General features: G+C 36.1%; 1 protein-coding gene across 8 annotated transcripts in view; it reads left to right on the top strand.

Annotated features, from left to right (window-relative positions):
• Positions 1-19,857, top strand: part of CBLB (Cbl proto-oncogene B) — a 239,262-nt gene that overhangs the window by 106,643 nt on the left and 112,762 nt on the right. For all 8 annotated transcript variants that reach the window (XM_066240711.1, XM_066240715.1, XM_066240714.1 and 5 more), the window contains exons 5-7: positions 9,907-10,063; positions 15,973-16,094; positions 18,873-19,010. In XM_066240711.1, coding sequence (XP_066096808.1) covers positions 9,907-10,063; positions 15,973-16,094; positions 18,873-19,010 — 417 coding nt within the window. The remainder of the gene's footprint in view (positions 1-9,906; positions 10,064-15,972; positions 16,095-18,872; positions 19,011-19,857) is intronic.

The following is a 19,857-nucleotide window of genomic DNA, read 5'->3' as shown; positions in this document are numbered from 1 at the left end:
TATATGATTTCACTCATATGAGGGATTTAAAACGGAAACTTATAGACACAGAAAACAGTATGCTAGTTACCAGAGGGAAGGGGGTAGGGGAATAGCAAAGGGTAAAGGGGGTCAAATACGTGGTGATGGAACATGATTCGACTTTGGTTGCTGGGCATACAATGCAATATACAGATCATATATCACAGAAATGTACATTTGAAACCTATCTGATCCTATTAACCAACGTCATCCCAATACATTTCATTGAAGAAAAATATATCTTTGGTGAGTTAGTTTTAAGGTGAGTATTTGACCAGAGTGGTTTTGATAGCCTCTTTTTGTGGGTTACCAGAAAACAATTCTTTCCTTAGTGATGGAAGAATAAGAACAGTAGGAGCCTGTTAAAATCTTTTATGGCCTTTAACAAATAGTCATTATGAAAGGATAAGATTTAAGGAATAACCATATATAAAATATAGACAGACTTAAGAATCACAATACTAATAATTAGCTTCCATTATAAAAATCAAAACATTAAATGTTTTTTGCATGTTCTATTATCTTCTGAACAAAGCTAGCCCCCAATTTGAAGATACTGACACTGAACATAATCTTTGTTGACCAAGGTGAATTTTTTGACACAGTTTAGGTGAACTTGAAAATAGAAATGGGTTAATGGAGAGAGAACAGGTTTTCATTTTGTTTACAGTCAAGATGACATTTTATACCCTGAGCTGGAAAGGATTTTAGACAGCTCCCACCATCACTACCACCATAGCCACAAAACTAACAGCCAAAACACAAACATGTTGATTTTCTTGTTTAAATTATGGCAGGTACTTTATTTTTCCCCACATTCCCTTCTCTCTTTTTAATCTTAGCTTTTTTTTTAATGTAAACTTTTGAAAGTGTAATAGATATACAGAAAAGTACACAAATTATAAATGTAGAATGGGGAATTTTCATTAACAATACACCAATATAAATGCCACCCATATAAGGTAATAATAGGTTACCTGCAGTTCAGAATCTGCCTTCCCCTCACCCTTCCGTTTTTACCGTGCAGTCACTGCCTGCCGACAGTAGTCTTAACTTCTGTCATCATGGAATCATGTAATGAAAAACCATAAAGCTATATACTCTTTCAGTAAAATCTGGCTTCTTTCACTCTTTATTATGTTTATGTAATTCATCCACGTTCCTGCATGTAGTAGAACTTTGTTCATTCTCGTTACTCCATTGAATGGCTGTTCCAGTTTACCTAGTTCTTCTATTGGTGATGGACATTGAGTTCTTTCTCCACTGAATTATTATCCGTAGTGCTACTCTGAGTTTTTTTATTGAATTTATTGGGGTGACATTGGTTAACAAAATTATACAGTTTTCAGATGTGCAGTTCTATAATACATCATCTTTATATTGCACTGTGTGTTCACCACCCCAAGTCAAGTCTCCCAACATCACCGTCTGTTCCCTCTCGACCCACCTCCCCCTCCCTAACTCGCCTTTCTTTCCTGCAGTCCCCTCGCTGTTGTCTGTCTGCAAAGTTTTGCTTTTTTTTTGTACATTAAAAAGAAGTGTCTATTTCTGTCTATATATCTAGGATTGTAATTACTTTCTCCTAGTTTATGCATAGTTTTACCTTCAGAGGCTTTAAAAGACCACTAGAGTTTTCCAAAGTGGTTTACCTATTTAATCACCTATGAGCAGTGCCTAAAGATTTCTATTGCTCTGTATTATCACCAACACTTTATGATATCATTCATCTTTTTTTTTTCTAATAAACTATCTCGTGATGTAGAGTGGAATCTTACTGTGTTTTTAGTTTATATTTCTCTGATGGCCAGTGAAGTTAAGCATATCTTTGTATGTTTATTGAACATTTAAATTTTTGTGTGTATGTGAAAATTATTTTTTTAATGTTTATCTTACTGATTTTAGAAAGAGGAAGGATGAGAGTGAAAGAGAGAGAGGAACATCAATTCGTTCCCATATGTGCTTTGCTTTGGGATGATGCTCTACCGACTGAGCTTTTGGCTAGAACATGTGAAAATGATTGACTAAGTTCTTGAGTAATCATTTTGAGAGATGTTTTTGTATGTTATAGATAGGAATCTTTTGTTAATTGTATGTATATAAATAGCTTCTCCCAATATGTGGCTTTCTTTTACACTTTGTTCATATCTTTTCATGAATATAGATTTTTAACTTATCTTTTGAGCATTTTGGGTCCTGTTTAAATTGTTTGCCTCCTTCAAAGAAATGTAGATATCTCAGTGTTTCTTCTAAACACTTTATTGTTTTATCTTTCATAATTAGGTCTAAGATTCATCTAAATTGATTTTTTTATGTTATTCTATAAGGGTCAAGATTCATTTTCTTCCATATGTATATCCACTTGACCCACAAACATTTATTTTTCTAATGCCTATTTTATTGGTATTAGAGGAAGAGGAAGGCAGATAGAGAGAATCAGAGACAGAGAGGGAAGGAAACATTTGACTGGGAGATGGGACTGGCAACCACTGTGGTTCAGGACAATTATCTAACCAACTGAGCTATCAAGCCAAGTTGACCCACAAGCACTTAATGAAAATATTAGCCGTCACTCACTGCTATTTACATATAATTGATGTTACATATCCAGTGTCCAGATATGGTTCCATTTGTTTCTGAAATTTCTGTTTTATTCCTTCTGTATGTTTATCCTTGTGCAAATAGCACTGTCTTAATTAATGTAAAGAATAAAAGCTTGTCATTTATTTATGATTGGCTTGATTATTCTATGGCTCTTAACAGTTCCCTATAAAGTTTAGAATCAGCTTGTCAATTTCAACTATAAAAATATCTTCAAGAGTAAGTCTTATTATCTAATCATGTATTGTTTATATCTAGAAACAACAGATATTTATATATTGTTTTTGTAGTCAGCAAGCATGTTGAAGTCTCTTATTATTTCTCTTAGTTTAATCTGAAAATTCTTTTATATTTTCTACATATAAAACCAGTGATAGGCAGATACTATTTTATTTTGTAATCTAGTCTTCCTATGATTCTATAATAAATATTGCTCATAAAATTAGGAGATATGTCAAAAATGGATGTGAAGCTATAAAATTTCTCCTAAATTTTGTGTGCAGTATATTTTTAAAAGATTTAGTGTATCTTTTATTGCTTTAAGTATATATTTATTCCTAAGCTATCAGAGCATATTAGAAATATAGAGAAATTAATCACTTAGAGTCCTACCATTATTCAGTTATCAGTTAAAATCTGTGTTGACCTCTTCAGACAATCTAGATACTTTGTAATATTGGATCATAAAGGACAAACAATTGTAAAAACGCTCTTCCCATTTAATAATAAGACATGGACACTTTTCCAATAATTTTTTTGCATATTTGTTAATTGCTGTAAAATGTTCTAAACTATGGATATTTTATGTCCTATTGTTATATATTTGTTTTGATTATTTTGAACACCACTATGATACTTACAGTTGTCTTTGCACTGCTGTATTAGTATACGTATGGATGTGTGTGTGCGTGTGCATGTGTGTGTTAGACACAACCTTCTTAGATGAAATCTCTAGAAGTAGACTTTCTGGGTTAAATTGTGCCGAGTTTTGCTTCTTGCTGCCAAATTGTCTTCTAGAAATGCTGTGTAAATTGTCATTCATTCACATCGGAAGTAGGCTGGAGTTCCTGTTTCTGAACACCTAGCTTTGGTTGAGATTCACACCTTTAGTATCTAATTTTCCCCCATGGGAGTTAAAACTAAAACGTATAGCATGTTTTGAACTTGTGGTTTTATGAAAGTGTTTTGCCTTTCTCTGGGTATCAGTTTTCTCACATTTTTGTTTTTTATTCCTTATACTATTTTTTAAAAAGTGCAGTATTTCCAAATGGGAAGATCTAGTACCCTCCTCCACTTTTCCCGAGGAGGACATTAGCCTGCAGGGTTGAGTGACATGTCAGTTGCTGACAGCTTTGCCATTTTGTTTCCTTGTATAGGTTTGATCTTATTTTCTCTGAAAGGATACTTTGTTTTCAAGACTTTAAAATATAATTATTTTGTTTCTGTGATACACCAGGGCCCATTATCTAATAAAAGATTTATAATAATAACTTTATATTTATCAGATTCCTGTCTCTCTCGTCCTTATATGAACCCACTATTTTTCTTAAGTCATCAAATATTCCTGTGTAGCTGGTGAATGATAGCAGTCAAATTTCTAGGTTCCTTCTCTGTGAAACACTCCTTTGACAGTTTAATTTGAAAACACATATTTTAGTTGAAATCTTATTTGTCTTAGACGAAGATGAATAAAATACAATTTCTGTTCTCACGGTTCTACATCCCATGGGGCTCCTATGGCACATGCATCTTTTTCTATAAAAACCTCAGCACATGGCACACCATGATTTATTTTGAAGTCTTCCCACTTATTAGATTGTGACTTTATTTACTTACATTTTTGTTCAAAACCTGGCACAACGCATAGCACATCTAAGATATTTCTTAGGAAAATCACCTAACCTCTTTAAGCCTCAGTTTTTCTATCTGTACCCTGAAGATAAATATATGCCTCCTAGTGTGAACTGTTTCAAACTCACGTTGTCTAAAGAACTTAACTTGGTGATTGGCAGATAGTAAGCCATCGGTAAGTGGCAGCTCTTGTTCCTATTAAAGGTCTAAAGATCTTGAAATCATATTACTACAAATTACAAGTATCTGGCTACCCATTGGTCTTGTGTTCCATTCTTTGTGTATTGACAGTTACTTGTGCTTTTCAGTGAATTTTAAAGTTAACTTGTAATTAAAGTCTTTTATAATTGTAGGTGGCAAAAGGACAAATTGAAATATTTCTGGGTTGATGAGATCTTAAGGCTTAGATGACCTTTTTATGTTCTCTGTTCTGTTTCTTTTTTTCCCTCTTTTCCCAGGTCTCAAGCAGCACACTAATGTTTCTGTGCATTTGTAAGGCAATTTGCCATGAATATTTTCTCTCACTTTCTTCATCTCTGTCTTGTTGCTAATGTTTAATTTAGAGATGTGAAAAGTCACCTCTCCTTTTCCCTACTTCCCCTCAACACACCTCTGGAATGAATGGGGTAGTAGCAACTTGAAGTCTTCTTTGGAAGTCCAGATCCTTAGTGTAATAGTTTTAAAACAATTTTTTTAAGCTGTCATTGTGCTGTTTCTGTTTTTGATTCAGGATAACTCCTCCCCACATTCTTCCCCACCTTCTCCACATGGTGGGTGTTTGGCTTAGCTGATCAGAGGAGGGGTTCTGTTGTACACACTTTTGTATATAGTATGTTAACCAAATATAGCTCTTTCTTCTTAATTCCGATTATTATTCTTAAGTTTCCATCAAATGCTTATTTGGATATCAGGTTTATCACAAGTAAACTATAAGAACTGTTTACACAAATACTATGGAAATATAGCTTTTCCATTTGTAAATTGTTTTCCTGAATGTTCTATATGTGAGAGTAAAGTTTTAGAAATTTGTATACTTTTTAAAAAATAATTTGCTTTGGGAAATCATTGGATATTCAAAAGAATTATTATCTGTATGTCACTTAAATGTTGGGATGAGGTTAGGTTTTTATGGTAATAGGTATTGAAGGTGTGTATTTGGTCAATTTATTTACTTTTTATACTTTATACACATGACAAATTTTAACATTTCCATAAAAACAATAAAACAAATACCATTCTTATCAGTAGTTCTTTTAATTTTTTATTTTTTTATATCATGGTTCATGTCCCTTTTGTGTGTTGAATATTTGGAACTTTAATTTGGAGAAAGAAAATGTGTTATTTATTTATTTATTTTTATACATAAATTTTTATTAATTTTAATGGGGTGACATCAATAAATCAGGGTACATATATTCAAAGAAAACGTGTCCAGGTTATCTTGTCATTCAATTATGTTGCATACCCATCACCCAAAGTCAGATTGTCCTCCGTCACCTTCTATCTAGTTTTCTTTGTGCCCCTCCCCCTCCCCCTCCCCCTCTCCCTCCTTCCCTCCCCCCCATAACCACCACACTCTTGTCCATGTCTCTTAGTTTTGTTTTTATGTCCCACCAATGTATGAAATCATGCAGTTCTTGTTTTTTTCTGATTTACTTATTTCACTCTGTATAATGTTATCAAGATCCCACCATTTTGTTGTAAGTGATCCTATGTCATCATTTCTTATGGCTGAGTAGTATTCCATAGTGTATATGTGCCACATCTTCTTTATCCGGTTATATATATATATATATATATATATATATATATATATATATATTTTTTTTTTACTGTGATTAAAGCCTTTAAGCAAACTCTTGGCTAATACAAGAATCCATAAAGGAGTAGCGTCCTTAATATGTTCACCAAGTCCAAGTTGGCACCAACACCATTCCAAATCCCTGCGAATGCAACCCAACCTCAGTTCAGTCCGTTAGGAGCAGGAGTCCAGAAAAAGTCCACATCCAGGAAAAGTCCGCATGGCACTGGAATTGTTGTCACAATTCTACACTTTGCAGCTCATGTCCAAGTCCCAATGACCGCTGCTTCTATCTGGTAATGATTCAGGTAGACTGGAAAAGCCATCTGCAGCATGTGTGGAGATGGAGCCTCTGTTCTCCTCTGCCTGGAGAGATGAGACCAGGGTGCTTTTCCCTGGAGCTCTGCAACTGTGGCCTGGTAAAGAGAACCTTGGGATACACTAAGCTGGGTGGCAAAGGTAAATTCACAATAGAAGTTGGCAAAAGGGGGAGAGAGAGCTCTAAATTAGGAGTAGGTCCCAGCCTGAAATATGAGTGGGGCATTGAGGTAGGAGGAATAAAGGAAACACTATATATTGAACAAAGCAGCAGAAAATAGGACTATCAACACCCACATCAGAGATCTTTGAGGGAAGAATAAAAAACCTGACTATTCAGGCAAGACATAGTTAAGTGGCCTTTGTGCAAATGAGATCAGTTTACCTGCTTCTTGGAAGAAATACCCTAGGCTCATCCACAGTGGTGTAGATGGGGCCGACGGCCCTGGGCACCTTCAGCCTTCAGTGGCAAACCCCAGCATTCTGGGCAAGGTTAGGTCATAGGTGGCTGGAGCAGGGCTGGAAGAGACTGAACCCTCCCTTAGAGGAGCGAGGGAGAAGCCTACCTTCCAGTGTCCCTGTTTCCTCACAGTAGAGTCATGTAAGCCTGGCAGGCTTTAGCTCAATGACCTTCCTTTTCACTATTGAAGCAGGACCCGGATGAATTCCTATGAGACTTCTTTGGGGCGTTGGAGCCTTTAAGGGCATATCCTAAAAGCTGGTAGTTCCCCTGATCTCTATTGGGCTTTTTCTGCCTCTTGGTACCATAAAGGCCATGCTCAGAAGATCTCGCTGAGGGGTTTGAGGATCCCCATCCGCCTATATAAACCTTTTCCATATATCTGGAGCTATTTGGAAAATGACAAAACACTGTTATTAACTGGATCAAATAAAAGAAGGTAGAAGTTTGCAGGAGATTTGGCATCTCCTGTTCATCAGCATTCAAAGGAAATTTAAAATTTTTTAAGTAAAAAGCTTGATATGGTAGACCTGTAGGAGTTCCAGGATATGACTCCCCCCTTTTAAATTTTTTTTTAATTGACCTTAAAATATTTGCTGGGTACACTTTAATAATACCTTGACTTTAACGATTGTAAGAGATACCCATAATTCGAAAGGTTTGACAAAATACAATAAATGCTTTTGCTACATATGCAGGAGCATTGTCAGTTTAACCAGTTTAGGAAATCCAATAATAGAGAAATGCATACAGACAATGAGCTACAACATGCTTAGCAGCCTCTCCTGTACTGACAGAGGTTACTATAAATCCAGAATAAGTATCCACTGTAACGTGGACATAGGACTGTTTGCCAGATGAAGGTATATGAGTAACATCCATTTGCCAAAGTTGTCCTGGCAGGAGTCCTTGAGGCTTAACTCCAAATGAAGGGACAGATTGTAGTATAGGACCCCTTGGACAGGATTTACCAATCGAAAATGTGCTTTTTCGTCATCTGTACTTCCATAGTAACTAAAGTGAAGCTGGACAATAATGCATATTTACATTTCACTATAAATCAATAGCTTTCTAATATTATCAAAAGTTTTTCTTGTTCTTTTAAATCAGCAGCATTTTGGTAACCTTAATGAGAGCCTGATGTGTGTTTCTTTTAAATGGCATCTGATGTGGTGTCTCTCTTCGGTCTTTTGTGGTTTCCTGTTTTGTTTTGTTTTGTTTTGTTTTTTGGGTTTTTTTTTTTTCATACAGAGAGAAAAGCCTTTTGATGTATTCAGCCTTATGTTTTTTTCTTTTAAAGGTGTATCAAGCCTAAACTTTCTTGTACTACAGCACAATATTGTAAGCCTATCTCACCATTCATTTATTCGTCTTGCCACAGACCACCACTTCTCTGGAATTCCTCCAGTACTTAAATATCCTGTCTCTGTAGTGCATAGCATTCTAATCTTATTTATATCCTGAAAAGGTGTGCTCTGCAAGGACAGAGTTGGTATTTTGTATATCCATAGTTAAGTTTCTCCAGAGAAATAATGCCCTGCCTTAGCAATGAATGGATAGGTCGGTGACTTCACTTTCAAAGTTGTCACCAGAACAGCAGGATGAGCTTCTTTTGGGAGCTTATTAGAACTGTAAGTTCTAAGGCCCCACCTCAGTCACCCTGAATGAAAGTATTTTGAGTTGAGGATCAGCAGTTTCTGTGTTAACAGTCTTTTCAATGATTCTGATGGATGCTCAAGTTTGACCACCACAGCAGCAGAAAGTTGCATGAATATGAAAGTTGTACATTTATAGTGGTGTTTCACTGGGAGGGTTGGTATAGGATGGGGCCGATCTAGTCTGTTACGCATGGGTCTGTCTTCTCGAAAGATGCTGGTAAAGAAAAGTCTAAGATTTAAATATATGCTATCTTATAAGAGGATATGTGTTACTCTTATGCTGTCTTATTGCCAAACTGCAGCTTTAAAATGTTAAAAATATGAATGATTTGTTTCTTCCATCTATTCAGGAGTAGGTGTGTAACATTCTAAAAATAGGAAAATTAGCTAAGAAATAAATAATGAGTGTTACTTATATTCATGGTAGGGAGGAGGTTGAGAATGTTGGAAGCTGGTCAGGTAGGGGATAGATAGGTTGGGAGACTTTTCCTGAATACCAGTCTGTGCTATTCTAAATTTCTGAACCATGTAAATGCATTATCTAATAAAAATTTTGATACATTATATATACTATAAATAAGTGAGTGAATTAGTGTTTAATAAATAAAATTTTATGTGATAGACATTGTGTGTGGTTGGTTAAAAATACTACTTTCTTTGCATTAATGTGAAAAATTAGGTAACATGTGCTTTTCATCTCTTCAGAAAACATTGGGGTGGTGGCCAAAATGTCTTAATGACTTTTCACCTGATCTTTCTCAAGACTGTAGACGAATGGTGCAGTGAATAAAGGATTCTATTATATGAGCCCATCATCTTGTAATTATTTTAAGAAAATAAATAGAAAGGGAGAATTGAACTTGATTCTAAGTTAAATAATCTTGTATACACAAAGAGGTCAGATATACAGGACTTTGACCTAATACCTTCTTTCTCTTTTATTTTTAGAAATATCTTGATAGTCAAGGACTGTTTGAGAGAAAAATTAATTTAGGTTTTTGTCATAGTCTTAGCAAACGGAAAATAACCAGTTAGCAAAATCTATTACATGTGTTCTGAATTATGAACAATGTTCTCAACTATTTGTCTTTTAGTACAAATGCAATTATATTAATGTTATGACTGAATTGTGCAGTTTCAATGGAAAATATGTCTTAAATGACACTTGATCTGATAACTGATTTTTTTTTCTTGCACAGAACGATCGTGCCATGGAAAGTGTTCAGACAGTGCCTCCATGAGGTCCATCAGATTAGCTCTGGCCTGGAAGCAATGGCTCTGAAATCAACAATTGATTTAACTTGTAATGATTATATTTCGGTTTTTGAATTTGATATTTTTACCAGGCTGTTTCAGGTAAGTTTCCATTTGCTTCATCCTTTTCTCCCTTGTGTGTGGGTACAGTGTGCATGTGCATTTGTGCGCACACACGTGTGTGTACCTCTCTTCACACACATATGCATGAACACACACAAACATATTGGAAATAGTCTCATTTTTGATAGTCTGTCATTTTAAAGCCAGTTACTAATGTAAGTTTTTGGTCGTTGCTGTAAGATTAAGAGTTTGTTTGGACTATCAGGTGCTGTGAGCCTAACGGCTGCTTGTTAGCTCTGAGAAGATTCATGCAAAGGAGCTTTGTTTTAAATTCCTTCCTTAGTTTCTCACTGTACTTTGTTAGTCTTTTTGGCCCAGTAACTGATACAATGAAACCTTTACAGGTGGGCATTTGCTGGGGCTGTATCCCAGCTCCTCTCCTTTGCCTCCCACATTCATTAGATGAGAAAATAAATAGCAAACTTGGAAATAGATCGCAGATTTACCCTGTTCTTTATAGGAGATTACTCTGGCGTGTACTGTTTTACCAGTTACTTTGCTCATTTAGTTATATGTCATAAACATCTTTCCATGTCAGAAAATACTTTTCATCAATATAATTTTCAACCTTCAGTTGGTACATAATATTATGTCATTAGAGTAGGTCGTTTTACGGTTCTTTCTCTTGGAAAATTAAACTTGTGTTTTTCTATTTTCTTCCTAACATGTGTGATTTAGAGATTAACCTTTTTTGTTTTGTTTATTGTTATTTTTAAATCAATGCTTTATAATTATTTTTACAGAGCTGATCAGAGAGGCAGATATCCTGCTGAAGCTGGATGCTATCTATCATTTACTCTTTTGTGTGTCTTTAATGGAATTACCCTAAACATAAGCACTTGACATCTGTGTTTTGAATTTGGCTCTTCCAGTAAATTGTATATCCTCTATGGGATTCAATTCAAGTGTCATAAAATGAAAGAGTCCACCTAAAATCTTTATGATAAATTCTAGTATATATAGTGAGATACATTGATGAAAAACCGGGCTTGGTTATATTCTTATGCAGCTTTTTATTCTCTTAGTTTATAGTAAGATTTTTTCAGTTAGAAACATGCTTTCAAAAAATGTTAGAGTATATTATTGGTTTTCATGTCTGACATGTTGTGAGAATTTTGCTCCTGTGATTTATTACTCCGCTCTACACTAGCCTGCAAGGGTCAGGTGACTGATTTATGTTAGAAAACAAGATTATGTGGGATTACCTTTTAATGTATGAAAGAACCTGTTAACAGAAGGCAAATTAACTCTTGTCAACAATACTCATAGAATACATTTCACTTCTTTACAACTCTAAAATTGTAATTCTGCCGAGGCATGTAGGATAAGAAATTAGATAAATGCTTTTGTTTATTTTCAGTTTATAGCAGTTTTGTGATTATTCCCTTGGCATATATAGGTTGTCAGCTTATATGATAGTAAGGTAAATTTTAGAAAAAAGGTTGTATTACCTGATACTGATTATTTTATAACAGAATCTTTCCTTTCTTTAAAGGTTTCTGATACTTTTCCAAATACTGTATCTAACATTATACAGACACTCTTAAGTTCGGGATGGTGAACCTTTTTATAAAAACCACCCCCTTTTGCAGTGCTGGTCAACCTAGTCCCTCCCGCCCACTAGTGGGTGTTCCAGCTTTCATGGTGGATGGTAGCGGAGCTACCAAACAGTGCTGTGCTTGGCTCACCATGAAAGCTGGAATGCCCACTAGTGGGCGGGAGGGACCAGGTTGACCAGCACTGCAAAAGTGGGCGGTTTTTATACAAAGGGTCGCCATCACAGCTCTAAGTAGTGGTAGCATTGCTTCTTTCACTTGTGTAGGAAGAGAACAAAGATTATTTTTATACATTAAACCTAATTATTCATTCTAGGAAGAGTGTTTTATGGGGAGAGCCTCGATGACTTTTCAGTGTGGGTGTTAAGTGCTAGAATACCTAAGAGTTAGATAGTAAAAAAAAAAAAAAAAAAAGTATAAGGGCAACCTAATATTGGTTAAACACTTACCCAAACTGCTCTTCAATGTGTACACATATTTTCTTGTAAGTTTTTTCACTTTAAGATAGTCCAGGTAATCTTAATACTCAAAGTTATGTATATGTTAAGTGGAGCTTCTGTGAAAAGTTGTAGATAACAAAACCAAAATATTCCTTGTGGACCAAAAAAATACCTCTGCCTTGTGGACCAAAGAATGCCTACTTTCTCTTAAAACATAATTATAGAAGTAGCTAACAAACTCTCATTGGCTTCTATGTGTTTTTGAGATTCTTTACTTCTTTCGGTTTTATTATTCAAATGAGTAATCATACATGTACCTTAAAATAAGATAAAATTTGTTGTATGAATAGAAAAGTGGATGCATTAAATTTTACTGATCTTTTTACACAACCTTAAGAATTGAGTAATCGCTTTAAGTTATAATTATGTATACTGTATGGAAATGTAGGTTTGGGAACACTGTACCTGCATGAACAGATACTGTTCTGCAGCTGTGATATTAGAGAGTAATTGGCAGTGAATTCCTCTAGCTTTAAATTGTTGGACGGGGGTTGTTTAGCAGAGTGGACTCTGAAAATGGGTAGGGAACCCTGTCAGGATTGGCATCTGACATGGAGAACTAGAATAAGGGTTTGAAGAAGGAGGCAGCAGACGCTAGGAGGTGAAGTTGAGAATGGCTAGGAAATGGAAGAAGTAAAAAAGCTGGATACTAGTTACCCCTCCTTCTTGTCTTCCGTCATCTGTTATTCTGCCGAAACTTGAACAAATGCTGAGGAGTCGGTGGGAAGAACTTGGCAATGGCTATCATTTGTATTTCTTCCTCTTTCTTCTGCCTTTCATCTTCTCCTTCTCCTCCTCTCCAGGTTGTGCAGAGACCTGGACTTGGCAGGTACTAACATCCTGGGATGGGAATACAGGGACTGGGCTCCTCTCTTCCCTCTCCCTGGGGCTGCTGTTCTTTTTCATCCTCAATTTTCCCAACTACTAGACAACACTGGGTTCTTGAGAAATGGGGCAACAGATTCAAGGGGAAGCAGGGTAAGGAATGAGTGGGTTTGAAAAAATATACTGTGGAATACATAGCATCAGTGGGATGGGGAAAAATCAGAGGAGGAAAGTGACTTACTGGAGTAAATAAGAAAAAACAGTATCTGGGCAGACCATTGGGGGCCCTCGTTCAGCATAAGTTGTAAGTTAATCACTGGCCATTATTGAAAATAGTAGAATTTGGAGAGATTCCTTATTCGCTTCATTAATTTATTATTAGTCATTAAAAATTTCCAAATTTATGTATGAAAAGATTTCTTTTAATCTCTAAAAATAATTCTGATTCTCAAATGCACTTTGTTTTCCCTTCTTTAAACCATTAGTTGGCAAAATATTTAAAAAAAAAAAGAAACAGTAACACATAACTACCACGTGTTTTGGACTGGGTTGCATTCACAGAAGAACAGTACACAGACTCTTTCTATTACATAAATATTTTTGCAGTTAGAAGCTGGCCCTCTAGATTATGTACTAAGAAATGGTTGCTAAATACTGCAGTAGTTGGCTCAAAACTCAAACTTCATTTTTTTATACTTGTATTTTGATCTGTGCGTTGGCTCTCGGTAGATTTCAGCATTTTTGAAAAACAACTCTTTCATTAATTTGTGTGGACTTGAATGGAAGTGACCCAAATATTTTATATTCTTTCCATCCTTGTCCTTTGTAGATAGGGAAGCAGAGCAAAGCAAAACAGAACAAGGTGCCTATAAAAGCAGATTTTTTTTCTTCATATTTTAAAACATACGCTGCTGGCCCTGGCCGGTTGGCTCGGCGGTAGAGCGTCGGCCTGGCGCGCGGGGGACCCGGGTTCGATTCCCGGCCAGGGCACATAGGAGAAGCGCCCATTTGCTTCTCCACCCCCCCCCCTTCCTCTCTGTCTCTCTCTTCCCCTCCCGCAGCCAAGGCTCCATTGGAGCAAAGATGGCCCGGGCGCTGGGGATGGCTCCTTGGCCTCTGCCCCAGGCGCTAAAGTGGCTCTGGTCGTGGCAGAGCGACGCCCCTGAGGGGCAGAGCATGGCCCCCTGGTGGGCAGAGCGTCGCCCCTGGTGGGTGTGCTGGGTGGATCCCGGTTGGATGCATGCAAGAGTCTGTCTGTCTCTCCCCGTTTCCAGCTTCAGAAAAATATTAAAAAACAAAAAAAAAAAAAACAAAACCAACAAAAAACCATACGCTGCTATTCTTTCAAGTATTGTTTATGCAAATTTGTTACGCTTTAAGAAGAAAATTTAAAATATATTTTGTTCAAGTACCTAAACAAGGCTCTAATAATCGTGTCTTGTAGAGATCCTTTTTTGCCCAGTTAGATATTTTAGCTTGATAGAAGATGCCTTAGAAGATTTTTCTTTTGTCAGAAAAGGTTAAAGACGCTCGTCATTACTAAATCATTCTTTCCCTTGTTATTCTGATCTCAAGAGACATAATCTTTGAAGAGTTCTGCCCTGTAAATTTGAAACGCTTACCAATAATGAGAAACAAGTCTCAAAACAAACAAAAGCAGAAGCCTTCTACCAGTAATCATTGCTAGGATGACTATTTCTACAACTTTCACTTGGCAACATAAACTACCCTTTTTTTTTTCTTTCATGTAGAAAATTTAAGTTAATAATCTGGCACATCAGGTATAGTACGCTGCCAATTCCTTGGAAGACACGTAGTTTCAGCCTTAAAAATATGGCAGAGATGATTCAGTCCCACCCTCAAGCAAAGTTATCTGTCACTGATTGCCTTTTTTCTCTTGCCATGGTAAACTAACTGGAAGATCAACTAATCACATTAAAGAAAGAATTATATAAACCTTGTGTGTGTGTTTGTGTGTATTTCTGGAAAAGGTTTTTACATAATTCACTTCTAAACTATAAAGCTTTTCTAATTTTATAATTGTGCAAGGATAAACCAAATGTGAGTATAGTGTATGTTACCGTGGGAAGAAGACTGGATGGGGGGTCAAGGCCTTCAGACAAGTCCCTAATTAGGGGGAGCTGTTCACAGCAGTGATCTCTATGTGCTCACTGTTTCTGACATTCTATGTCACTGCTAGTATCCATTTGTTGCGCAAGACAGGCACATTCCTTGCTCTCCTTGTATAGCTTATGGTTAATGCATAAACTTTGTCAAATCACTTACGTTCCGTATTAAGGTTTCTTGTTCTACAAAATGAGATGCCTAAAGGTACAGTAGTAGTTAATCAGACAGACAGACAGACAGGGTGATAAGTAATGTGTTGAGAAGTAACAATTTTAAATGGGACGGTCTGAGAAAGTGTTATTGAGGAAGTAACATTAGGAGAAAGGAGTCATGGGAATTTAGAGAAAGAGTATTCAGTTAGAGGAATCAGCAAATGTACAGGCTCTGAAGTGAGAGTGAGTGCAGTTGTGTTCAAGCCAACAGCAAGAAGCCGGTGTGTCTGGAGAAGAGGCAGGAAGTGGGAGAATCACAGCAGGTGGGGAAGAAAGGGAACTGGATCAACCCTGTAAGGTCCTTCTCCACCATTTATAAGGGCTTTTGTTTTTACCAAAGTTAGAGGATTTTGAAAAGAAATGTTGTGGTTTAAGTTTGTAAAGTAATCACAGGTGCTTTATTGGTAGAATTTGTGGATAAGACATATGATTTTTCTTTTTCTTCCCTGTTTTTATTCCTAGGAATGTTTTCTGCCTAATTATATTTTTCCAGGAAGAATAAGTTTTTGAATGTTTACTATTAGATAATAAAAGTTGACCTAAGCCACATAAACTCGTATTCACATGAAAAATATCCAGGAGAATGTCAGTGGGTGTATTAAATGATGTGTTGGTATACAATTGGGAGTTGATATCATCTAGATAATATGTTTTATTTCTGTTTTTAGCCTTGGGGCTCTATTTTGCGGAATTGGAACTTCTTAGCTGTGACGCATCCGGGTTACATGGCCTTCCTCACATATGACGAGGTGAAAGCACGGCTGCAGAAATACAGCACCAAACCCGGGAGGTGAGGCCCTGACACGCCCTGGAGGTGGCACAGTAAAGGGTGCAAGTCCTTTGGGATTCATTCCTAAGTAAATCAGTAACACCCATGGGGTGGCGGGAGGGAATCTCAAGTAGACCGAAACGGTACTTCTTAAATGAATCCTTTAAAATGATACATTGTGCTTCTTCTGAAACATGTTCATAAAGTGAAAGAAAATACTATGTAATCTGATGAGCTTAGACATGTATTAAATCTAAAAAATATTTGAACTGGAGTAGAATATTAGCATATTGACTTTCATGACACCTGTTTGTGTATAAAATTGTGTATATTTGAATATCAGCTCCATTTATTTTTTTAAAACTTTATTCATTTTATTTTATTTATTTTTTTTACAGAGACAGAGAGAGAGAGAGTCAGAGAGAGGGATAGATAGGGACAGACAGACAGGAACGGAGAGATGAGAAGCATCAGTTTTTCGTTGCGACACCTTAGTTCATTGATTGCTTTCTCATGTGTGCCTTGACCACGAGCCTTCAGTAGACCGAGTAACCCCTTGCCCAAGCCAGCAACCTTGAGTCCAAGCTGGTGAGCTTTTGCTCAAACCAGATGAGCCCGTGCTCAAGCTGCGACCTTGGGGTCTTGAACCTGGGTCCTCCACATCCCAGTCCAATGCTCTATCCACTGTGCCACCGCCTGGCCAGGCTCTATTTTTTAATTATTTTTCAAGACATTTAGTATGGTTCTATGATAAACACATATATACAAATAAAAACAGAAAAGTACATAAACATATATAAACTCGTTATAATCTAAGCCAATTTCATGTCCACGGGAACTTCTTGAATTTGTTTTATTTCTAGATGATAAACTGAGTAAGATTCACTGAGGTTGACTGTTTGATCAGCCCCTCTGACTTTGCCCAAGAAATCACACTTGATTAATGACAGATCTGCGATCAGAAAATGTCTCGTCCCTTATTTATACATTTTTCTCACATCTTATTCAGAAACGCATTAGGCACATATTCACCATTTGTGCTATGGTAAGTTCACGTGCTGGGTAGAGCAGTAATGACGGTAGAGGCCTGTCCTCACACACACACATTTTAGTAAGAGCCCGTCATGTCAGTGTCCATGAGTGTACTGATTTTCATAGAGGGATCATTGCATTTTAGGAAGGAGGTTTTTTTTAACTCTTTTTTTCTAATATTTTTTTTTCTTTGACTTGTAGTGCAAATGGTGCTTGCTTGTCTTTTAACAAAATCATTTCAAGTACAAGTCAATATTGTTGATTCCTTTCTTCTTTATTATAATGCTATAAAAAGGAAAGTAGCGGGTGCAGATAACAGCTTTAGCTCCTGTTGAAGTCTTCTTTAAGATTAAGGAGCATTGGTTCTCACTGTGACCAGGAGAGCAGGTCAGGTAGTTTTCATGTTGACAGTGGCTTAGCTGAATCACTGGGTTTCATCCAAGGATTTCTCAAACCAGGATTTTCCATATTTTTACTCTTAATTGGCATCAAAGGTTTTTAAATTTGTTTTGTTGTTTCTGTTGCTGGAGAATAATTTGAAAGATGTGATATGGTTGGAATTGTGCAATCTTACCAATTTAACGCAGAAGTTATTTGGGAAATTACCTTGTTCAAGTCTATAAATATAATAAGGAAACTGAGTTCCTTTTATGTTCTCTTGTTCAAGACCTGGTGGTAGTTAATGACATGTTAGAGGCAAAAGCCAGACTCATCACTACTGGAATAGTTCCCTTAATAGAAAGATAGTGCTCGGTGGAAAGAAGCCTTTCTTTTCTTCTCAACTTGCCCTGTAACAATTTATTCTACAAAAATTTAGGTAGTTAGAGATGAAAGGTTTAGTCTTAGGTAAATTATAATATGTCAAGTGAGATGGGATATTAAAAATGTGTTAAGGAAAACTCTCTTAAGGAATAAATCAAATAGTTTTGATAGATGTTTGCTTTACAGAATGCATCTGTTTAACTGGCTGGTCCTTTGTCTTGGAAAGTGTCTCATCCTTTGGTTTCATGGTAAAGAAAGGAGTTGGGCTTTTCCCAAGAACATCTGGGTTCCACAGGTCATGCTTTATTTGGGATCCAACTGGCAGTCATAAGTCTATATGGAATTTTTTATCTGATTAAGGATGTCAATAATTGATAGGTTGATATTCTGTTTTCAGGCTGTCTAGGAGAATATTTTTAAACTTTCTTGAGATGTTCTTTCCAAAAGTTTTATAACTAAAGTGAGGATTTTAATATTTACAAGTCAGCTCTTTTGAGCTCTTATTTAAAGATGGATGGCTGGAATACCTGAAAGCAAAAGTATTATTTTTAAATAATAATTCAAGTTATTAACAACTAAAACTGTATAATTTTTAAATGATAAAATAACATCTTGGATTCCACAGTAGAAACTGGCTCAATTTCTGAGATGCACAAAATAAATTTTTCTTACTTTATTTTTACTTTCCAAATTATTTACGTCATAGTTCATTGTTGTTTCAGCACTTTTTTATAGTGTTCACTAATGGTGATGGCAACAAATCACTTAATAGTTTATGATTTTAATTATTTTCTTATATAACTGCAGATCTTTAAATGAAATGTACATTACTTCTGTTACAGGTCAACAAATGGAGAAATACCACAGAGTTAAAATAATTTAGAAGGAAGAAATTTATATTAGGAATTTTATGATTCTGTTTATTCTTTTGCTTGAAAATCTTAAATTGTATAATACTTTATACATTTTGAATGTGATTAAACATAGTTCTTTTACGTTTTACAGCTATATTTTCCGGTTAAGCTGCACTAGATTGGGACAGTGGGCCATCGGCTATGTGACCGGGGATGGCAATATCTTACAGACCATACCTCATAACAAGCCCTTATTTCAAGCCCTGATTGATGGCAGCAGGGAAGGATTGTGAGTATGAGAAACGGGAGTGAGGGCCTGTTCACAGATCTGAAAAACACAGATGCTGTGAGATGGAGAAAATGGATAGTGAGGCAAGTGACAGAGTTGTTTTCTGTTTGAAACTAAGAGATAGATACTTAGTTTTTATTGTGTATCTCTTTTAATCGTCATTTTAAGGTAACCTAATTATTTGAATCTAACTTTATGTTATAGAAAATAAATACAACATGAAATAATGAGTTTATATCTTTTATAGGAAAAGAAGTTACAACTTAAAAGTTGTTTTAAAATAGATATAAAACTACACATGCAAATATACAGAATAGGCAAAAGTAGATTTACAGTTGTGAATCTGCAAAACATTTTATTCTGGCATTAGGTATTAATTACTATATTATTTTTCATATAAACAACTATAAACCTACTTTTGCCCACCCATATAGTAGACAACCTGATAAGTCCTTTTACAGTAGATATCTCTCATTCATTTTAGTCCTATGCCAGTTCCTCCTGTTATAATTTCTGTCATTTCATCACACTGACTTTTATCGCCCTTTGCTTTGCTGAGTAATTTAGGGACATATGTGATTCAACTTGCTACAGCATGGATTATGACAGAAACCTAGCAGGGTAAAATTTACCCGAGTCAGCAAAGAGCAAATAATTTAAGTTTTTCCTTTCCCAAAATAACTGCAAAAAAAAAAAAGAAAAAAAGAAAAAGAAGAGCCCTGGCCAGTTGGCTCAGCGGTAGAGCGTCGGCCTGGCGTGCGGGGGACCCGGGTTCGATTCCCGGCCAGGGCACATAGGAGAAGTGCCCATTTGCTTCTCCACCCCCTCCCCTCTTTCCTCTCTGTCT

Source organism: Saccopteryx bilineata, chromosome 8 (assembly GCF_036850765.1).
Source record: "Saccopteryx bilineata isolate mSacBil1 chromosome 8, mSacBil1_pri_phased_curated, whole genome shotgun sequence".
Taxonomy (NCBI): Eukaryota; Metazoa; Chordata; class Mammalia; order Chiroptera; family Emballonuridae; genus Saccopteryx; species Saccopteryx bilineata.
Note: the sequence above shows the minus strand (reverse complement) of the source record. Positions and strands in the feature narration are given on the sequence as shown.